The sequence below is a fragment of the Rhinoderma darwinii genome, chromosome 9 (assembly GCF_050947455.1).
Source record: "Rhinoderma darwinii isolate aRhiDar2 chromosome 9, aRhiDar2.hap1, whole genome shotgun sequence".
Lineage (NCBI taxonomy): Eukaryota > Metazoa > Chordata > Amphibia > Anura > Rhinodermatidae > Rhinoderma > Rhinoderma darwinii.
In genome coordinates this window covers 62,249,053-62,271,813 of record NC_134695.1, presented here as the reverse complement: position 1 = coordinate 62,271,813, position 22,761 = coordinate 62,249,053, and the positions used below count along the sequence as shown (strand labels likewise).

Here is a 22,761-nt window from a genome sequence, read left to right as displayed (position 1 = left end):
TGCATCCATAGACGTGTATGGAGAAATACTATGTATGGTGAAATACGACAAATTAAAAAGTCATGGCATCCTCGATCATATGCCGTATTACAGAGATGGTCTCCCCTAGCAGCATTGCTCCAGCTTTAATCATTAAATCATTAGTCACTTTTGTTGTTTTTTTTTGTTTTTTAATAGAACAATGTATTATGGATTTTAATGCAACTTTTGAATGTTTTTTTATTTTAAAAAAAATTAACTTTTTGAGATACAGCTTCTTTGTATCCAGGATACATAGAAGCTCTAACTCACGCTGAAACCCAATGCCGTCAGGTCAGTGGGACGGACCCTTCGGTCAGCGGGTTATGAACTGAGATGTGATCAATTACAGGTGAATACTGCGTCTCGGAGACACACAGGACCCGCTGACACTGAACCCGTCAATCCGGCTGACCAGACGGATTCGGGTTTCAGCGCAAGATACGGCTGCTCTGAATACAGGAAATAAAGCAGCTGTATCTCAAAAAGTAAAAATAATTTTTTAATAAAAACAAATTCAAAAGTTGCATTAAACACCATAATACATTGTTTTATTTTTTTATTTTTAAAAGCGCTCAAAGCTTTACATAGCCTTTATGCATTAATCTAGTGCCATATAGAAGCGGCACATGGAGTGCCTACAGTTTCGTCATACCTGAGCTTCTACAAGTTTGTCAGATGTCTGCTTAAAAAGCTTTTTTGAATGACCTAGATCAAATACATGCAGAATTACAAACAATTCAAGATCTGTTTGCAAATAACAACGAATTAACCAACCAAAGAGAATATGTCAGTGCGACATGTGGCACCAAATTAACCAACAAAAGAGAAAACGGCAGTGAGAAACCTGGCACCACGTGTTTCCTCCGAATCCTTCAGTGTCTTCAGTGTTTTTTGCATGATGTAAACGTGCGCCCAGATGATCATCTTTGAAACTGGTTTACATGGAAATTATTTTTTTTTCATTGGTGGTGATCTCGGTGCCAGTGCCTTGTGCCAATTGTGGGCTGAAGATACTGTTGAGTGCCGGCTACCAGTTGGCATCCATAATGCAAAGAAGACGCAGTGTTGTAAATAGTCATCGAGACTACAGTAGAGATATCTGAGGTTGCACTTAAATATGTTAGATGTGAAGGTAGACAGTAGAAATGGCACTCAAACGTATTCAAGATAAGAGGGTATACAAAAGACTAAGGATTATGCTAGAGGAGGGGGTAGACTGGGCTGCAATGGTTGCATTCAGTAATGTGCAGAACACAGAGTAAACAGGAGAGTATACACAGGGCATAGGTGCCAACCTTTAAGATCTGTATATGATGGATAAACCCTACCCTAAACTGGTGACCATAGCATCTACCAGATTATACCCCCATGAATAGTGCCAGCCAGAGTATCTCTATAACAATGCCAGCCAGAGTCCCCCTAAAAAAGAGTGCCCTCTTAACAGCCAGGCTCCGTTCACACCTGACACGGATTTCATCACGGACTCTGCAAATCTGATGACCGTGTGCATCCCATGAATGTGAATGGGATTTCCGTTACCTCGTTGAAATTCTACGGTAAAGCTTAACGAGCGGTTATTTGTACGCATCGCCGAAAAAAATAATCCGTAGTAATATGTAGCATTCGACTTATTTCCACAGATAAGCTGAGGATTTTCCCCATTGAATGACAACCTTGCTAATCCTCATGCGGATCTGCCATGGAAAAACACGTCCAATATTAATGCAATGTGTGAACGGGGCCTGATAGCCAAAGTGGCCCATTACAGTGCCAGCCACTGTGCCTCCTATAAATAATTCCTGCCAAAGTGCCCCTTGAATAGTGTCAGAGAACCCCTATAAATATTTCCACACTGTCCTCATTAATAGTCCCAGCTTGGATGATTTAAAAAATACAACTGATGGTCCAAGATCACAGACCACCAATGTGATCTTCTCACATGTATCTATGACCTTTCCGGAGATCATTTTGACTGTCTTCCCAAAAATGCTCCCCTCCTGTGGCAACGCGTCCCTGTTCCGACCTGGTCTCGGTACACCCAGCCTCCTGCGATGACGTTTTGTCACATGTGACAGCAGCAACTTGTGATTGGCTACAGCGGTCACATATCAACACGACATCACTGGGTGCTGGGTGTTCAGAGACCAGCCGGGGGACCAGGTACACGTTGCAACGGAACGCCTGGGAAGGTGAGTAATGTTTTTTTTATTTCAAACTTTGGAAACCGTGTTTTTTTTTTTACTGGAGTTGCAGATTTTGCTGTTTGAAGTCAATGGGGGGGGGGGGAATACTTTGCTGCTACTGTATTCTGCTGCGGATTATCCGTCTACAAAGCTGGATGGAAAATCTGCAGCAATTCCGCTACGTGTGAACGTCGCCTTATTCTCATGTATGCAAAACTTTTGTAGTTCTTTGCTGGGAAGAATCTCAATGTAATTGGCACGGCATCTTGTAGTAGAAGAGTACGAGAGCTCTTCAGTGCTTCCAGTCAGCAGAGTATCTATTGATCTGTGGGCATCTGTTGATTACTGTGAAGCGTCTGTGCCCGAGCTACGTGAATCGGGTGGTGGACTATTAGGCCACATTCACATCATACATCTTATGTGCAGATTTGTCGCACAGATTTTTCGCATCAAATTACGCAACGTGAACATGTAACCATAGCCCTATTTCCTGCATGATTATTGTAGCGCCATTTACCATCAGAGCGCGTGACACATCACATACCATGCAGCAGGTAAGCTTCTTACAAACTTAACGCCACCATGTGTATGCTTGAAATTTTCCAAGGATTCTCAAATCCTGACTAGTTGACGCTTTAATCCGGATCTGCCTGCAGGTGACATAAATTGTATCCTCGCTCCAATGACACATCCAGCACCACAATGACAGAAACATATGTAGATTCCGTTTCCATTCAGCTCGGTGTAGAAATGTTGACCGTAAAGAACATTTAGGCCTTGTTCACACGGCGCTCAAAAAACCCGATGTGTAAACGCATCAAAAACGCTAGTGTTTTTGCAAAGAGCTTTTTAAAGTACAGGCGTTTTTGTTGCGTTTTTTGATGCGTGTTCGGCACATTTTTGGGGCGTTTAAATAGGACTCTAATTGACTATGGGAATTAGGTGTGTTTTTTACGTGTTTTTGGGCCGTTTTACGCACCAGGAATTGATCTGATGCTTTTTTTTTTTTACACTACGCGTTTTTTAAACACACGCGTAAAAAACGCGTTGTATGCACTACAATGTGTTTTCCCATTGATGTCAATGGAAAGCTTAAAGCATGCGTTTTTGACGCATTTTTCGGCGTGAAAAACACGTCGAATACACGCCGTGTGAATAAGGCCTTACACCTTGACAATTTAAAATAAAAGACTTGGATGTATAAATCACCGTCCTCTGCTATTAAAGGGATTGTCCGCTACCAGACAACTGATGACCTATCCACCGGATAGGGCATAAGTATATTATGACCTGCGGGCATTGGACGTCCATGCCGCAAGCAAATGGCTCCACGCAGTTCTGAAGCTCGGCCACTATGAAGTGTATGAAGCCAACTGCTTCCGGCTCCGTACACTGCATACTGTGCAATGACTTTCGGTGATCGCAGGCAGCTAGAGAAGCTGATCGGTGCGGGCTACAGGTGTCATATGCCGAGGGCTCCGTAGCAGCCGTTAGGGCTGCTACAGCGGTAGTTATGCCACTGACTGGGTGGCCACACATAGACACACACATAGCATAGACATCTCGTGACAGAGTATCGCAAAATCTTGTTTTTAAAAAAAAAAAAAGTTGGTCATCTCACGCCACCCATCTCAGGATATTTTGAGACAAGAGGAAAGGTGAGAAAGGTCACATCTGTATATGACTTTACTGCTAGCCTCTAAAGGGGGTTTTATACAGGACGATTATCGGGCAGACGAGTGTTCATAGAACGCTCGTTGCTGATAATTGCCCTGTGTAAACAGGGCAGCGATCAGCAGATGAACGAGCAAGTGCTCCATCATCTGCTGGTCGTATCCTTTTAAAAAAGTTTAATATTATCGTTGTCGGCAGCACATCCCCCTGTGTAAACAGACGCGCTGCCAGCATGATAATATTGTATCGGGATGAACGATCGGAGTAACGACCGCTCGTCCCCATCCATAGCTCCGGGTGAGAGGAGCAAGCGAGTGCCGATCAACGATGTCTCATTGATCGGCGCTCGCTGCATCGGCCGATTATCAACCGGTGTAAAAGGGCCTTAGGAAGAGAACCCTCCCTCTAGGATCCAGTGCAGAAAGAAAGGGACCACGGAAAAAGGGGATAAAGAATTAGAGCATTCTACAAACTTCCCATGGTGCCCTCATGTAGATTATATTGTGACACGTTTTGGCATCTTTCATTAGTCATAAAGTGAGGTGCTGTAAAAGCATTATTTATTCTACACAATTATACCGACGTACGTCATAGACAGAAGACATCAACAGCAGAATTTCTATGTTTAGTTGGGATGAGAGAAATGAATATTTTCTGCAGGTACATCAACGGTTAAACTAAACGAGGCGTCTGATTATGTAGATGTTTTCTGATTGCTGCATCTTAGATGAAGGTTCACACCAGCAGTGGCCGTGCCGTCTTTATCTCTGTAGGATCCATCTTGGCTCCTCTTGTTTATTAAACTTCCCCTCATTTCTGCTTCAGCCCTCAGCAAGTGAGTTTGTATAACAGGCATCCATCACGGCGTACGTCAAGTGGCAGCTCAAGGGAACCCGCATTCATCAGTCATCCTGACAAGACAGGTACCCGCTGCAGGCTCACTTAATGAGGCCACAGTTGGCTGCCCTGCCACCCATGCCAGCTCCCCCAGGCATGATGCAAGAGTTACCAATCTCAGAACTGCCAACCCAAACATAGCCACTTTGAGAGTCCCCCTCCCCATGTATGTACAAAGCGCAAAGTGCAAACTTCTGCCGAACGCAGCGGCTGTTCTGTCACTCTTGTTAAGCCCAATTACAAAACTTGCGATTTAATACATGTAGAATGCTCGGAAAATGGGAGCAATTGTCTCCCCGGAATATACTGCAATTATTATAGACGTGTTTTATATACATTCGGGGCAGCAGAATGAGCCACAAACTTGCTCCATTGTCCTCAGTTCACATTTGTCCGCATGCTTGGGATTGTATGTTCTCCCAGAGGCGTAACTGGGACCCCAATACAAATCTGTAACCGCCCCCCCCCCCCCACACCCACCATGTGCCATTTATAACACTGGTGACATCATATTTGGCAAAGGGGCCTTTGGGCCCCCTCAGGTACCTGAGCCAGCGGCGCGACAGCTATGTCTGCACCCCCTATAGCTACGCCCCTGGGTTCTCTCAGTTAAGGTTCTACTTCTGGTTTAAATCCAGGGAAAATAGATTTTAATTCCATCTGGGACCATGGTCCTATGTGAGTTTATACCGCACTACAGAATATAGTTATAGAGACATTGGGTAAGTAAATAAATGGTTAAAGGGTAACTAAACTTTCAAAAAACTGTTGACATGTAATAGTGACAGGTCAGAAGTTTTGATCAATGGGGGTCCGAGCACGGAGAATCGCTAAAACGCACCAATCGCTAAAACAAAGTGGCAGAAGCGCTCGGGGAACGCTGCGCTGCTTTGTTTATGATCCGCTTTCCTTGGAAAGTCTATGTGTCTGTATGCCACCCGCTCGGCTTTCCAAGAAAATTCTAAGCACTTCTTTTTGAGCTTTTTTCACTACAGTCTATGGAAAACGGCTCCAAAAACGTCCCAAGAAGTGTCCTGCACTTCTTTTTCGCGGCCGTTTTTTTACGCGTAAAAAAACGTCGTGAAAAACGCTCCCTCGGAACAGAACGCCGTTTTCCCATTGAAATCAATGGGCAGATGTTTGGAGGCGTTCTGCTACCGATTTTTCGGGCGTTTACGGCCTGAAAAACGGCCGAAAATAGGCAGTGTGAACATAACCTTACAGTGACAGTCAGTAATAGAGTAGAAAAAAATTATATCTTTTTATTATTATTGAATAAAGTGATAAAACATACGTAGTTGGCATCGTCGGTTGCTTCCTTTAATGCTGTGGGCTGGGACCAGCATCAATAACAAGAATGGGGGTCCCCAGTCCCTCGTTCTTGCTCACGCGCAGAACTGCAGTTTGGAGGATTTTGAGTGGAGCTGCGGTCGGACGGTTTATCAATGCGAACTCTATGGAAGATCAAACACATCCAACACAGAGGGGATAAATGCGTTTGGTGGAAAAACCCCTTAGAGGGGCTAGAACCCTAACACTAGTCCGCACCCCAGTTTGGCAAATCTTCTGCTAGGAGCTCTCCCATCTTCTACGTGAACCTGGTGCAATGCAAAACGAAACCACAACTGTACCTTTTGCGCCAAATCCTGACATTTAAAATATATATATAAATTCTCGGTGGGATTAACGTATTTTATTAAACTGAAGTTTTCAATATAGTGTCTGTACAACCATTACGTGTAATATTTCCTGTACAGATGTAGCAGAGCTGATTTTGGAGCTGCGTAGTTTGTGCCTGATAGCTCTTTGAATTAGCGTAATGCGTTCCTATGTAAGGCTTGAGATAACATTATATCACTGTGAGTGGTGTCAAATGACAAACTCGGCTCTGCTACATCAGTATGTGGCCAGTAGTCTGCGGTAGTAATCAATGTATGCGTATAATTCTGCACAGCTGAATATGAAGTTTCTTTCTATCCTCCATTAAGTATAGATCTTGGTTAACCCTTCACCACCGCCTCATCTTATTTATTGCACAGACATCGTACTCACACCCGACCCCTCAGACCCTGCTGTATTTTTCAGAGCCCCGGAGGCCTGACAGAAGTCCTCAGGGAGCCACTGCCAGGGACAGAGTGGGGGGCACCACAGAAAAATAGCTGTTTCCATGGCAACTGTTGGCGCAGAATAGGCTAAAGGGAACCTGCCGTACAGAGAAACAGGCCTGGAATACAGACGGCTATTTAACCATATCATTGCTGGAGGCTGCATCGTGTCAGTGAACAATATTTTATAAAGAGATAAAGTTTTTCTTCTTGTTTTTTTGAAAATCCTAATGATCTGTCAAGCAAATGATCCGCCTCAAAATCCTAAAAGTTACTTAATGGGGTTTTCCAAAAGCATAATCCAATGTATATAGAAAAGTTTACCACCTTTCTATTATACTTTGTGTTTCAATTCCACACCATTTTTAAGATCTCTGCTTGCTGTCATTCAATACAACATTTATTGTTAAATCTGGAGGATGAAGACCCATGCAGATCTAATATTTCTCCCTGCTAAATCAGTTGTCAAGTGTGGGACTGCCTACAGCTCCCATATCTCAGCCGCCTGGACCCTGTGAGCAGAAGAAAAATATTGGGGTTGACTGCAGTTACCCCTGAACGTTTAACTTTTAATGGAATTGGACTTTAATCAAAGCTGGTTTTTGTCTTAGTAAAATAATCATCCCACCCCCAGAGCCACATCGCTTTATAGATGATGTCTCACACATTTTTATTTCGCTTCTTGGTCCTCAAAAATATCCCTGGCACACCTATTAAAATAGACTCCTCCATATGCGTAGTTAGACATGTCATCACCAATAATGTGTAAATTACAGCATATAGTTAACTATTAAGAGTCTATTCATGTTGCACCTGCTTTTCTCCGCCTGTGGGAGGATCAGCTTATTTGCCTGCTTGTTTCTAACCCCGTACAAGCTGTATGTAACATGAACAGGGTCTTTTCACTCTAAAACTGTCATTGTCTCTCCCAGTGATGCCTTAATAGACCAAGTAGTCCACCTCAGGCCAAACCACACACTGTGGGCACAAAAGGGCTTCTCATTATATACAATTACACATTCAAAGACTGCTAAAAGAAATGTGAGGCTAAATAGGAGGTCCTTAGCAATTATATTTATCTAGATGTTGTATATACCCCATAGAGCCCCTTTAAAGAGGTTGTCACATTAAAACAATCTTTTATCAGATTGAAGCCGGCTCAGCGATCAGCGATTACAACTGGTCTGGCTACAGAAACCCCTGGTAATTAGCTGTTAATGCCAGGGAAAGATGAGGCCGGCCATACATTTCCCTCCTTGGGAGAAATGTGGCCTTTCATGAAGGCTATTCAAGCGAATCGAGGACCATGTAAGACATGGATTTGCAGGGCGCACCAAAGCGAGAGCCAACATCTGTTAGTGTCCCTATGCTCTTGCCAACAGAGAAGTGTCCCGAGCGTGGGACCTACCTCAATGACGTCCATACGCCTAATAGGACATAGGGAAAGGAGTTGTCCTGACACTACCCCTTTAAGTTTTTAAAAACACCTCGGATCTCTTTTGCAGTTAGAGCCAGTTTGGTAATTTGGACTAAGGGTATGTTCACACGCAGTGTTTTCAGATGTAATTTGGGCGTATTACGCCTCAAATTACGCCTGAAAAACCGCACCTAATCCGCCTACAAACATCTACCCATTGCTTGCAATGGGTTTTACGGTGTTCTGTTCCCACGAGGTGTAATTTTACGCGTCGCTGTCAAAATATGGCACATAAAAAGAAGTGCATGTCACTTCTTGGGACGTTTTTGGAGCCGTTTTTGGAGCCGTTTTTCATTGACTCCATTGAAAAACAGCTCCAATAACGTCCGTAAAATACGCCGCGAAAAACGCAAGTTGCTATAAAAAACATCTGAACATCAGGAGCTGTTTTCGCCTGAAAACAGCTCCGTATTTTCCGACGTTTTTGGTCACTGGGTGTTCACATACTCTAAGGCTGGATTCACACGAGCATGTTCGGTCCGTAAAGGACGGAACGTATTTCGGCCGCAAGTCCCGGACAGAACACACTGCAGGGAGCCGGGCTCCTAGCATCATAGTTATGTACGACGCTAGGAGTCCCTGCCTCGCTGCAGGACAACTGTCCCGTACTGTAATCATGTTTTCAGTACGGGACAGTAGTTCCACGGAGAGGCAGGGACTCCTAGCGTCGTACATAACTATGATGCTAGGAGTCCGGCTCCCTGCACTGTGTTCGGTCCGGGACTTGCGGCCGAAATACGTTCCGTCCATTACGGACCGAACATGCTCGTATGAATCCAGCCTAAAAAGTAATGGATAGACCGTCATGATCACAAAGAGAGGCAGAATAGAGCCGAGTCATTCGGTGGAAGAATGAATTGACAGATGGAGTGATTGCTTTGGGAAGCAGCAAATGAAGTTGAAAATAGAGTATTTTATAAAAATAAAAAAAATCTAGAACTGCGCCTTCCTTGTCGGATGTCCTCCCACCCCTCTTATACACCTACATGGCATGCATCACCCAACACGTATACAAAAAATGCTATATCTGTTGCATCCTGTAATACATTCCTATAGGACACATTTTAAAAAGCTATTATTTCTATTATTTTAGTTCAGATTAAAAGTTGAGCCTGGCTGTTTTTATTCCGCACAAATCTTCATTATTCTCTATTCTTCTCATTTTTTTTAACCACAAATTGCTCTTCTGCACCGTTGCTGAGGTTATTATACATGTAGGAATGAAGCTCTGCCTTGGCCCCAGCATGCCTGTAAATGGTGACAGATTGTATCTCTCACTAGTTCTGACAATGTCTGCTCCGTGCCGGTAGTGGGACGTCTGGTTCTGGAGTGACAGAGGAGGCTGTCGGATGCCCGGCATGATTCTTTCGGCACATACATCATTCTGTCACATTATGCAGAACCCACAATACCAGCCATTTGTTGTTATCTAATTGATAGTGTTGAGGCAATTCCAGTGCCCAGTACCCTCTGCAGAGAGAGGCCTTGGGCTGGTCAGTGTGTGGGCAGATGCATTTCATACTTGATTTGTTGTAGTCACCCAAAAAGACTAACCGTCCTAGCCAACATATTTCCAAGTACACCTAAAAGAGTTTGATTCTTTTATCCCATATATGTGTTACATTAAAGTCAATCATCTCGAAACCCAGGGGTGTAGCTAAAGGGGGTGCAGAGGTAGCATTTTCACCAGAGCTCTTGTGTCTGAGGAGGGACAATGCTGCCACATTACTTTGGTACTCCCCAGTTCTCGGCATGTTCTGGCTCCCTGCCGGCACCGAGTCTCTCCTCTACTCCACGCTGTTGGTGGCCTTCCCTGCTGCCGCTCTCCTCTAACTCCTGTCGGCCACTTTCACCTAGCTTTCAGTACCCTCTCCCATTGCTCTTTGTCTGAGAAATAAGGTTCTTTAGTGTATCTTGCTCGTACTGCTCATCTGTGATTACCATTAGATTTACTGTAACTTGACCAGTCCTGTCTGCCGCCCGCACTGACCTTTAGCCTGTTCACCGTTATGACTGTCTGCCGCCTGCTCCGACCTCTAGCCTTGCTAACCGTGAGTGAACGTTTGCCGCCTGCCTTGACCTAAGCCCTAGTTTGGACCTTGCATCTGTCTGCTTTTGTTGTACCTCGCCTGTCCATGTTGTCCGCTATCCTCGGAGACTACTCTGGGGGTAGCAATATCAGCGACCAAGTCCACATCTTAAAGGGTGAACACCTAGCTATCTCTTAGACTCTACTCCCCAGTTTAGCCCTACGCCAAATCCGTTCTCCACACAGTGGGTCTGCACCAACCTCCGTTGGCCCCGTGATGGTCATAAATATCTACGGATCCCATGACAGGGGCTTGTTACAGATTTTTCATTATGGACCAGGACCTTCAAGTTATGCCTCTGTCCATAACACAAGTAGGGAAGATGATATGTGGTGGTCTTAGCAGGGTATTGCGTACTACAACAATTAAATGCACAAAAACATTAAATTGCACTTGTTGGCTTGACAAGACCATGGTCAGCATCTAAAGGCAACTTCCTACAGTCTTGCTGATGGAGTAAATTAAAGCATCATCATTGAATGCTGCAAGATCTTCTGGCTAAGAAGTTGTTGCCATGTAACCCTAATCTTACACCTAAGGACATCTTGGTAGATATCTCCTCCTCGAGGACCCAAAACGCACTGAACGGGTCCCTTGGCTCGCAGAAATATAGGTAAGATTTAATGTAAAACTTCTGCTTGAGTCTTATAAGAAAGATTTACTGAAGCATCGCTTGTCAATTAAGCTCAGTGCCTTATCTGCATAGCCAATGACAGGAGTAGCAAAGGAGGGACCTACCCAAGCAAAGTCCTATTGATAAGCAGGCCACACGCTGCTTGTTTCTCCAGCCCAGTTTGATAAATAGGTGAGAATTGCTCCATATTGGGGGTTGATAGCAAGAGCTTCCCATGCTCAGAAGAGATTGAAGTCACACAGGGAGATATATTGGAAAATCTTATAGAAAAATTAAGTATTGTATTCACCGTTCATACCCCGCCGGCAAGATCTATGACATCTCGACAACAATACGAAGTGGGTCCAAGGTAGGGCAGATGTCTCACCAACTGTTGGTGTCAGTAGGGTGCCTGCCCATCTACAGCCATCCTTAATCATTGAGGTATTTTAGTTATTTGTACTCAATGTACAAAAATTTGTTGTTGGCAGGGAGGGGGCATCTTAAAAATGTATCTTAAATGTTAGAAATTGATCCTTATTACTCTTGTATTGTTCTTGAAATTCGGACTAAACTGCATTTGGAAGCAGAACTAGAAAGAAAGAGAAACATTTGTTAACATCATGAACATTTTGCATGCTGAAATTTTTGCTGAACAAAATAATAAACATTTTATAGATTTAATCTCAGGACTGAAATTTAGTTTGAAAATGTCTAAAATTAACAAAAAATAATCCTACACTCAGAAGACTAACCAGATAAGTGAACCAGGCTTATTTATTTTAGATTTTGGCCATGTCCTTATCAATATTGCAATGCCTGGGTTTGTTTTTTCACAAACATGGCCACTAATGTGCATGTGCTGTGTCTGGTATTGCATCTCAGCTTCATTAAAGTGAATAGGGCTCAGCTGCAATACCGAACACAGCCCATGGACAAGAGTGGAGCTGTTTCTAAAAAATAAAGCAACTGATGGGTAATTTTTTTCCAAAACACCATATTCCCAAATATGCAATGTACCGGGTGCTCCAAGCCACGGACCCACCACATTCAACATGCCAATGGTATTACTGCATTCTTCTCGACTCAACATTGAGTGATGTACAGTTAGAACCACTGGTCAATTGGACAATTAATTTAGATTTCATGTCACCGCTGAATAGCTATATTCAGCCCTGACATACTAGCAGGTTTTAGCGTCTAGCGGATCCTGATGATAGTCATGGTGGGACTTTCAGACTGCCGCTTCCTTTTCAGTAGCTATATGGGGGAAACATAGCCTGAGACACTCCTCCTGAGGTCCTGTAATTGGACGTCTAGTGAATGAAGGATACGGGCCACAAATAATGATGTCACTCACCAACATCTGCCCAACCACTCCATTCCCCCCCACTAAACATGAACCCACCATATATATGGGGGCCGAGAATGACTATACTTTAGCTTTTACCTGGTTAAGTTCAAACCCAAGAACTGATTGGCAAGGAAGACTTTCCACCCACTGGAAAATAGGGTAAACTAGACTTACAGTATGTGCAGGGTTTACCAGTTGTAGCCCCAATGACAGTACCACTATGGCGATTTTGGTGACTTGCCGTGCTTCTGAGTCAACAGGACAGCTTATTTTTGGTTGCCCAAGACATTACTGTTGTATAAAGTATTCGGCTTCCGCATCCAACATGTCATGCTTAGAAGTCCACCCAATGGGCTAGTAGAAAAATAAACTGCAGGGGACCATGCCGGACCAATGCCACCTGCTCAATATTTTCTACGTAGCCTTGGTATTAGTTTGAATTCAACCTCCATACGTTCCCTCTGAACAGCAAGAAAAGGTTATGTCGCCCTGCTACCTGTGAAGGTCTCCTAAGCTGTTGTTCCTGTCAGATGATCGTCTTGGTGTCAAACAATCATATATATCGACAACATAGGCACAATACAAATATACCAGACTGACACCATGTAAAGAATGAGTTTGCAGATAAAAGGTGAGCTAGTGTGGTCCATGGAGAGCACAAGACCCATCCTGGGTTGGTCCTGTCCACCTTCCCCATGATATAACAATGTGCTGGGGTCCTTCTCTTTAGAGGTACCATATTATATACAAACAGAGAGATAGACCACAGGGGAGCAGCTGTAAGAGTGCTTAAAAATAGGATGTCCAAACACAAAAAAATGGCTAAAACCTATTTTAAATGTCTAAAAATAGTTGTAATATATGTGTTGTCAAATTTAAAAAAAAACTATTTTGTCAAACTTTATACTGCCACATGATCACGGCAGCCAATCCGTGCCATTATTGGGGTCTCCAACCATGTCTTGTCATCAGTGTCATGGCATTGGGCCAAAAGTTATCACCATGTAGTGACAACAAGATGCAGCGACAGAATGGCGCCAAGTCTTAATGGTTAGTGTATTACGGGTTTGTTTATTTGGCATGTAGAACTGGTTTAGTCCTACTTTAACATCAGTAGTCCCATTATATAACGTTATGGCATATAGCTAGAATATGCCATAATATTGTAATCGATGGGGGTTCAACCTTAGAGCGATGCCGATCCTGAGAATCAAAAGGGCAGAAATTCTTTCTACTTTTTCCCTTCACAGAGGCGCTCCTGTCTACCCGCTGTGCAGAGAACTGTAATACAACCCCATTCAAGTGAAATGTGGCGTTGTGGTTTCTTAATCGGTGGAAGGCCAGGAGCGCCGAGGTGCAGGAAAAAACTTACGGAACCTCAACCCTTCATTCTCAAGGTTAAAAGTCGTCTGGGCATTCGGATCCTCACCGATGAACACATGATGGCATTTTGTAGCGGTATGCCATGACTTGTGATAGCGGGAAAATCCCTTTAAGGGTCGGAAAACCCCTCTAACTTCCTTTCAAGACTGATGACCTTCTGCCTTTCGTGGAGGGTTGGGCTCATTACCGGTATGTTCAATCATGGGCCGACACTTCCCTGGAAACTCTGCCCTGTAAACAGGGCTTTGCATAAACGCAATGTATATAGCAAATAGTCAGGGCCCGGCTCTATGTGTGATATCCCCCAACAGTAAAAATAACCACCTAGTCCTAAATAAAGTGACTCTAACGTAAAATACACCATATAATCACAGAGCTATCGGCATGGGTCCAGATCTTCGTATTCTGGCTTTTACCCGCATGATGTGTGCAGCATACGTAGACAGATTTGTATATTTTCTATCCTGCGCTCCCTAATCACAGATGTTCGGCTGCGTGGTTGCTGCGTGCTACAGCTGCAATATGAACGCACTGGAAACGGGGGTGTCGGCTGTGAAATGACTCTTTGTAAGAAGAGGCAACACTGAAATTGCTGGGTCAAGCAGCGTGGCACAGAAGATGGCACCTGCCGGAGTGCTTAGGTTCTTACTTTGCTACAAACCACCTGGGTACACGTTCCTCCCACAGTCATGTCTGTGATCCTCCGGCAGGCACCGGCTGTGATATTTTCCGATTTAATTGCTGCGTTGTGGATGAGGGTAGCACCTTAAGAAGAACACAGGTTCACCTCCCTTTATAGCTGTGAAGCCCAGCACTATTTACCGGGCAGCATCCTGCAGAACATGCTGGAAAAGTGAAGAATAAAGGACATTTTAAGAAAAGGACTCCAGCGACGTGACTGGCTGCGACCATTGCTGAGCCTTATTCATTTAAAAAGTAAAAGTTGCATGAAACAAATGAAGCCACCGTCACCTGCAACTTTTATCCGACAAGAGACACACTGCGAGGCGTTAGTCAAGACCTCATTGAAAATAATTGGAATTATTGTATACAGTGTCTACTCTATATCCTCAGCCTAAGGGCAACTCCCAATAATGCCCGTGAGGAGAAGACGTCCTAGCTCAGACTGGCGCTATCCTCCTTACCCATTGGCAGAATGCAAAGTTCGGGAGGCTCTACCCGGGGTCATACCATCCACCTGTCCTACAAGAAATAGGAAGGGTCGCTACAAATAAACGCTATTAGATAAAGTAGGGGTCAGAGGCACATTTTTTTTTTCTATGCCCCCCCTGGGTATAAAGGGTTACATTTTGGGCAACATGCATACAGACGTGTGATACAGACACTACAGCCTTATTCTTTCCTGTTCTGTACTTTTTTCAGTTACTTCTATAAAAGTGCAGAAGGAAACTTTAAATAAATGCTATTGAGGTCAATGGATTTAAATTTTGCCCCCCATAAATGACAGGTGGTGTCCGTCCCTGACCCAAATCCTAGGGAAATGGCCCTTGATTTTAAAGGCGTGAAAAATCTTGGTCGACCATTCCCATCCTGCCAAGCTGTTTTTAATGGTGGGATGAACTGCTTCCTCTACCTGATAAGTATGAGTGAACCCCTATAGCCCCCAATCCTACGCCTCTGCATTGTAAATGTTTATTGTAATTCTTCCATACTATTCATGAACCAGGAGGATCAGGATGAACATAAGAATTGTGAGAGGAGACAAAAATAGATAAAAAATACATAAAATATATATATATATATATATATATATATGTATGTGTATGTGTGTGTATATATATATATGTATATGATGTATTTTTTATCTATTTTTGTCTCCTCTCGCAATTCTTATGTTCATAATGCTAATCATATCTATGTATATGTATATATGTATGTATATATATATATATATATATATATATATATATAAATAAAAGTGAATCTCCACCTTTTACCACCATGTTGTTGTTAGGTCCAATATTCTGGCCAGATTAATTTATTAATATATATTTTTAGCAGTCGGAACTTGGTTTTTCTGATACAGAGCTCCAAATCTTCTGCATAGTCATAGATTTAAATGTCTGCATTCACCACTAGGGGAGTGTAGAATCTCACTGCTTTGTATGCAGTAAGCTCATAAGCTCCCCCTAGTGGTGGCTGCAGGTGTTCAGATTTTTTTTTTTAAGTTAACTGTTTGCAGGGAATTTGTTGCTTTGAATTGAAAAAAATGTAGTTCCAGCAATTATTAAGATATATTATAAAATTAAAAACAAAAGAACATTTTATTCAAGGGGAACATTTACTTTAGCTCCACTGTGGTTCAATGGAACTGAAATGTAATTTTACCCCTTCTATATGTTCAATAAGAGATGTCGACCCAGATAATCTTTGTATTGGTTGTTCTGAATATTAGAGTTGAGTTTAGCAGTAAGGGTTAGTCACTACATACACGAAGCATTCAACAGAATAACAGTGGACTGGCACTTTGGAAAATCCTGTTTCTCCCTATAATAATTTCCATTTTATTTTTCTTATTTAATCCCCCTTTTGAAATGCGGCACGTTCCCCCGCAGAGATGATCAGATTCATTATCAAAGTGTTTTCTTTGCCGTCAGTATTATACAACACTTTGCCATCACCATCATCTTTGTAGTTCCCATTCAGCGACAGCAGATTTCTTTGAAGTTATGTGAATTTGTATAAAATATCTATTTGTATAAATACACATTCCTTACATGAAACTCTAAAATGTGTGTTTTCATCTTTCAGTGTTATTTGCTGTATTAGGACAGTATATAGGCCCTGCTTCTAGAACATTACTTTTACACAGTCGTCTAAATCAATGCTCTCTTATTCCTCGAATCTTCAAAAACATCCAAAAATAGCATTCAGTTGATTGCCGAAGGTCCAGCAGCTAAAACCCCTCAGCAATCGGCCATTATTGCCGGGGAACCTGGCCAGATTATAGGAAGGGGACATGGGGCACGTGCCCTAGGACCTCCACCACCCACCCTTCCTAATTACCCTTTGGTAATCCTGTCCAGTTAAGAAGAGGTGAAGAATTGGCCATGCACGTGCGTGGCTCTCTCTTTTAAAATGTTAGGCCCCATTTAGTAAATACATGTCGGATTTGTAGTGTGAACATAGCCTAAGGGAGTCGCTGACTTGGCTTTTTCCAAAACTCCCATAGACTCCAGTGGAGTGGATCACACATGTGTGGCTACCTCTCCTATATGTGGCTGCAATAATTGGTAGGGTTGGGTCCCGCAGGTAGGATGAGGCCCTCCAAAAATTTGTTGGGGGCACAGGGCCTTTACCAACCTTAAACGACCCTGGCAGGGAAAGGTTCAAGCGGCAACACATTTCTCCTGCAGCGGCCACTGCAGGAGAAATGTGGTATTACATGGCGCCAAATCAAAGGGTTGTGCTGAGTCCTGTATTAATAGTTTCACAATGCGCCCTACCCCTCGTCCTGCCCCTGGCTGGCCATACCTCTGTAATGGATCTCTGAAGCATAACATATCTAATATCTAAAAGCCCTTTAGGAAAAAGACAGCTTACATGTCATTTTAGATATGGTTGAGGTACATGATATTACATGACTTTCATATTGTATACAGGGGGGGTGGGGTACATAAGGGGGTGTACTGTTTAAATAATAGGTAAATATAATAATAGGTAAATATAATAAAAATAATAGGTAAATATAATAATAATAGGTATTGTTAAGGATCTGCCAGGCACAGCTTCTGTATCCACGCCCATAGGTAATCAGTCTGCACCTGCTTCTATGTCTGTGAGACTGACTCCATCTTCCACCACTCAGGATGGCAGGCTTAGGAGTGGGAGAGCCTATCACAGTCTGGCCAGACGGAGCTAGCTCCCGCCCTCTGTCTATTTATACCTGCCTTTCCTGTTCCTCCTTGCTTGTGATTCTTCTCTGTTGGTTTCCTGGCCCTGCTGCAGCTTCTTGAACTACTTGTCCCTTCTTCGTATTGACCCTGGCTTACTGACTACTCTTCTGCTCTGCGTTTGGTACCTCGTACACTCCTGGTTTGACTCGGCTTGTTCACTACTCTCCTGCTCTGCGTTTGGCACCTCGTACTCTCCTGGTTTGACTCGGCTCGTTTACTATTCTTGTCGCTCACGGTGTTGCCGTGGGCAACTGCCCCGTTTCCCTTTGTTCTGTGTTTCCTTGTCTGGTTGTCTGTCGTGCACTTACTGAGTGTAGGGACCGTCGCCCAGTTGTACCCCGTCGCCTAGGGCGGGTCGTTGCAAGTAGGCAGGGACTGAGTGGCGGGTAGATTAGGGCTCACTTGTCTGTTTTCCTATCCCTGTCATTACAGGTATACAGTTTAAATAATAGGTAAAAATAATAATAATAATAAGTAAATATAATAATAATAATAATAGATATTACCGTTTAAATAGTATTTTATAGAATAACACAACAATTAAGTACAATCTCTTATTTGCTCACATTGGCGGCCCTCACTATTTACACGTTGCTGTGATCTTGTTTTTACGCTCACTTTGGCACAGAGTTCTTCATTGGCATCATTTCTTGGCTGCTTCTTTTATGAACTCAATCATGTTATCAACGGTGCCTGGTTTTTTTGAATATATCTTATCTTTGATAACTCCCTAAAAGAAAAAGTCCATCGGGGTAAAGTCTGGTGATCGTGGTGGCCATTCAACCGAACCTCGTCTAACTATCCACCTATTGGGCAGTTTTTCCTCAAGATAACGATGCACCGCTAAAGCCTAAAGAGGAGGGCACCATCTTGCTGAAAATAGAAGTCTTCATTTTCATGCTCCAGTTGTAATTGTGGTATTACATTTTTTGGAGCATGTTAAGGTCCAGGTCTGAGGTAACCGGTGTATTGTAGAAGATGGGTCCAATTACCCCTTTACATGAAACTGGAACCCCAGGGAGATTCAACTGTTCTCCAATTGTTGCAAGGAGGTTTTCTATTGAGTGATAAACCCAGTGGTGCCTAGAAACAGCGCCTGAAAGTTTGAAGTTGGCTTCATCGGACCAAGAAATTTTTCGAATAATAACATCTCCTTGTGTTTCTTCATTCAAAATTGCCTCACAAAACTTTAATTAGAGTGCTTGAAAAATCCCTACGTATGCACCCCCTGTATTGTTGTTGTATCTTAGAAGGTTTTTACTTTGGCATAGGCCATAGGGGTTCCTGGAATTATTTGTTAAGGAGACCCATTCACCCATTTCTGAGTTATCGTGATCTGACAGATGTATTTTGCAAGGTGACATCCGCTATTGTCCGCCATTACTTTACACTGGCCCATAGGAGTTGGCCAGTTTTCCAGACACCCAAAATTAAATTTTGCAGATTTATACATCATTCAGGATCTATAGAGAGCTGGGAGAGGTCCTCTATGGACCATTTTATGGCGGCCATGAACCTTTATGCTCCCTTTACATAGTCTACAGATGGATATCTGAAGGTTATTCAACAGTAATGGATCACTGCACCATTATCTTATCAGTAGTAAAATCTGATTTATCTACTGCAGGTTGGACATTCAGGACAAATGTGTTTTTGCTATTGATCATTGCAGTTTGTTCGTGAATAAATCCATTAGCACACAATGCCAGGCTGTCTTATTGATCAGGTTCACATTAGCTAAATGACAGGGATTTTGTATAGTTTTGTCCCCCGTGAGATTTTTGTAATAATTGTATCTCTACTGAGATCCCTATTGGAAAACTAGGACACTCGAGCGCACACCCTAAATCCAACCCAATACTCAAAACTGTTGGAAATATGGAGTTACTTCTAGGACTCGGTTACAAGTAATTGTGGCACAATTGACTTTTTGGTTTGGTGACAACACTGCATCTATTTGGGAGTAATTATGGACCTAGGGGACAGGTAAAAGGGTTGTCTATTTTTCTAAGAAGGGTCCCCCACTGATAAGCTGATCGCAGAATGCCTGGGGCGCACGTCAACAAGAGGGCTCAATTTCCCAACAGTGCCTCCACAGGGGTAATTAGCAATTACACAGTTCTCATTGAATTTAATTGAATGTACTTGTAATGCAAAACATGCTGGGTCCTCCAGAACAAGAGATGCTCTTTGTAGCTGCCCTCTGCTCTGGCTTATAGATGAGGGTCCTAAAGTTTGACCCCGCTTTATCAATTCCCTAATAGGGTATTCAAAAATGTGTTTTCTAAACCAGACAACCCCTTTATCTGACGATCATATCTCAGTAAGACTTTTTGATCCAGTGACTGCAGAAGTTCTGTCCAGAAAGTTAGGTGGAATTATTTTGTATCATAGAATACATTTTTTGGTTTAGTATGTTCATGAGAGTGTAGTAAGTGGTGGTTAAAAGTTTGTTCGCAGTCAGACAACAATGTGGACCTTTTTCTATGAGTCGAGGATATGTTCTCTGGTGGCATGTTCAGTCATCTGTTTCTGAAACCATCTGATCTACCTCTTTTTATTTTCTCGGGACCTCTATCTATTAGCCAGTAAGGAGAACTTGAGAAAAAAAAGTTTCCTGCTCTGGAGGACTCCTTCATTTAAATGCTGAGTACTGTTGTAATACAATGGTGCAACTGAATGGTCTCCCATAGCTTCTCCTGGCAATAACAGCAGGTCACTTGGGGTTACAGAGGAGACGGAACAACCCTTTTAACTATAGTCCTTGAGTCCACAATCACACTAGGGACCATGGAAAGTATTGCTAATTTTTCCATAGCGGATCATGATCCTGACTTTTTCATAGGCTACAGCGTACGTTTCAGGAAAGTACTACTGATCATGGACCATTTCTGGTGCATGTTGGTACAACTGGGAATCATCAGTCTATAAGTTGAGCTTCACTCTAAAAGAAGTCTTCCCGTTTGGTGTGAGGTATGAGCATATGACTATAGCACAATGAGCGGAACATATTAGGATGTTTTTATATTAGCATCTTCGATTTTTAGATATGGGGTTTGCGTATATTGGACCATCAGTTCCCACTAAGTTGAGAAAAAACTGGTGATCAACCAGATTCTGGAATTTGCCTACTGCATGAATAACGTGTATGTTCTTTGTTTTTTTTTTTTACTGCCCAGATTCTAAGAAGGACCACCCAGACCCACCAGCAAGTGTCATCTGGAGAGTAACAGGGGGACTATACAGCATGACCCGAGGAGCTGTCGGAGCCACTCTTGGAGGTGTCGCATGGGTGGGAAGTAAGAGCTTTGAGCTGACGAAGACGGCGGTTACCAGCGTGCCAGCTGCTGGTGTTGGACTGGTCAAAGGAGGCGTATCAGTAGTGACTGGTGGAGTTGGAGCTGTTGGATCTGCTGTTGCTAGCAAAGTGTCCTTTGCCCCCAAGAAAAAGGACAAGTTTGATTAATCAAATGACTTGTATATCGTTGTCTCCTCTATTGACCTGCTTGGGTCACATCTGGAAGAGCGTCCCTCTCCACCTTGTTCAGGTCCCAATTGTCCGCAGTTGATCACCTGTAGTATGTCATGAGTACCTGAGCTGACCAGGACTGGTTCTCACAACCTCCATTTAGATAAAAGTAAATCTATTGCAGAAGCAAAAATAGATGCACCTTGAGAACCAATATAACGTCAATGGTGGGTATTCTAGGTTAGATAGTTATTTTAGTTTAATACTTACTATAGCTAAACATAGTGTAATATTTATGTACAACTAATTATTTGCAGCGTTGTACAAGAAATTATTCACATCAGTCACTCAATTTCATCTCTTATTTCAGATACATGAATAGATTTATAGTGGTCATCAGCAATGGGTAGGCAGGAAAGGCAGATGCCTTGGGCACAGTGGCCTTCCCCATTTAAGGGGGTGTATCGGTATACGTTCCTCAATCTTCATTGACAAGATCACAGTGATTGTCCATTCTGCGGCTGTCGCTTTAATATGATTATAGCTAATGCTGTAACACGCATGTAATGGCCGGTAGCTATAAGTACTACGACTGATACTATTACATGGGGAATGTGGCCATACTATGTACACTGAGGTTGATGATATTATATGGGCACTCATATGGTTTGTACAGATGGAGGTTCATGTAGTATGGCATTGCAGCAGTGGTTGCACCCTGACCACAATAGGTAGTTGGCCCACAGGACCCCCTGGAAATAGACCTTTAGGACATCTGGACAACCCCTTTATTGTTGAGGACTGGATGGCAATCCGCTACTATCGCCAGGGAAAGCCACGTTATATAAGGTCATCCTCCAGAGCGGGAGCTGCACTTAGCTCTGGCCCTCTGCTCTGGCTTATATAGAGGGGTCTTAAGAGGAGGCATATAGACATATAGACAGGGGTTGTTTTAATGGGATAACCCCTTTAAGATAACTGACCGTGATCCTACCCAATTCCCCCATAAACATGTGCACTTAAATCACTAAAGCATGCATGAATATACAGGGGAGACACCACAGGCGCCACTTCTGGCTTAGGGGAATAAGGTATCGGACAGGTCTTTGACCAGCAGCATGACAAATGTTAAGTGCACAATAAGCCAGATATATATAAATGAATAGTTCATCTGACATCATAAGAGATGGCCGATGACATCATTGACAGTAAGGCCTCATGCACACGACCGTAGCCATGTGCACGGCTGTGATTTTCTGGGCAGCCGGGGGTGGAGTGTCACCCGCAAATCGCGGGCCGTGCACATGGCCGCGTGCATTATTTCCTATGAGCCTGGACCGCAGAACACAGCCGTAATAAGACATGCCCGTTCTTTCTGCGGTCCGGGCTCCTGGGCCATGCACGGACCGTGGAAACCACGGTTGTGTGCATGGGCCCATAGGGATGAATGGGGCCGCAATTCTCCAGTGGATTTTCAGGGGGAATTGCGGCCGCAAAAGCACGTGCGTGTGCATGAGGCTTTAGGAAGTGGCTTTTACACAGAATCCCGGGTGCTACAAATTATACTTCTGGGTTCAA

The 22,761-nt window shown here is 43.3% G+C and overlaps 1 protein-coding gene across 1 annotated transcript in view; it reads left to right on the top strand.

Moving 5' to 3' along the window:
- The window catches only part of LOC142660902 (transmembrane protein 263-A-like), a 119,088-nt gene extending 96,976 nt beyond the window's left edge, over positions 1 to 22,112 (top strand). The window contains exon 3 of the mRNA XM_075837957.1: positions 20,894 to 22,112. Within this exon, the coding sequence (XP_075694072.1) occupies positions 20,894 to 21,180 (287 nt within the window). The 3' untranslated portion in view covers positions 21,181 to 22,112. The remainder of the gene's footprint in view (positions 1 to 20,893) is intronic.
- The last annotated feature ends 649 nt before the right edge of the window (positions 22,113 to 22,761 follow it).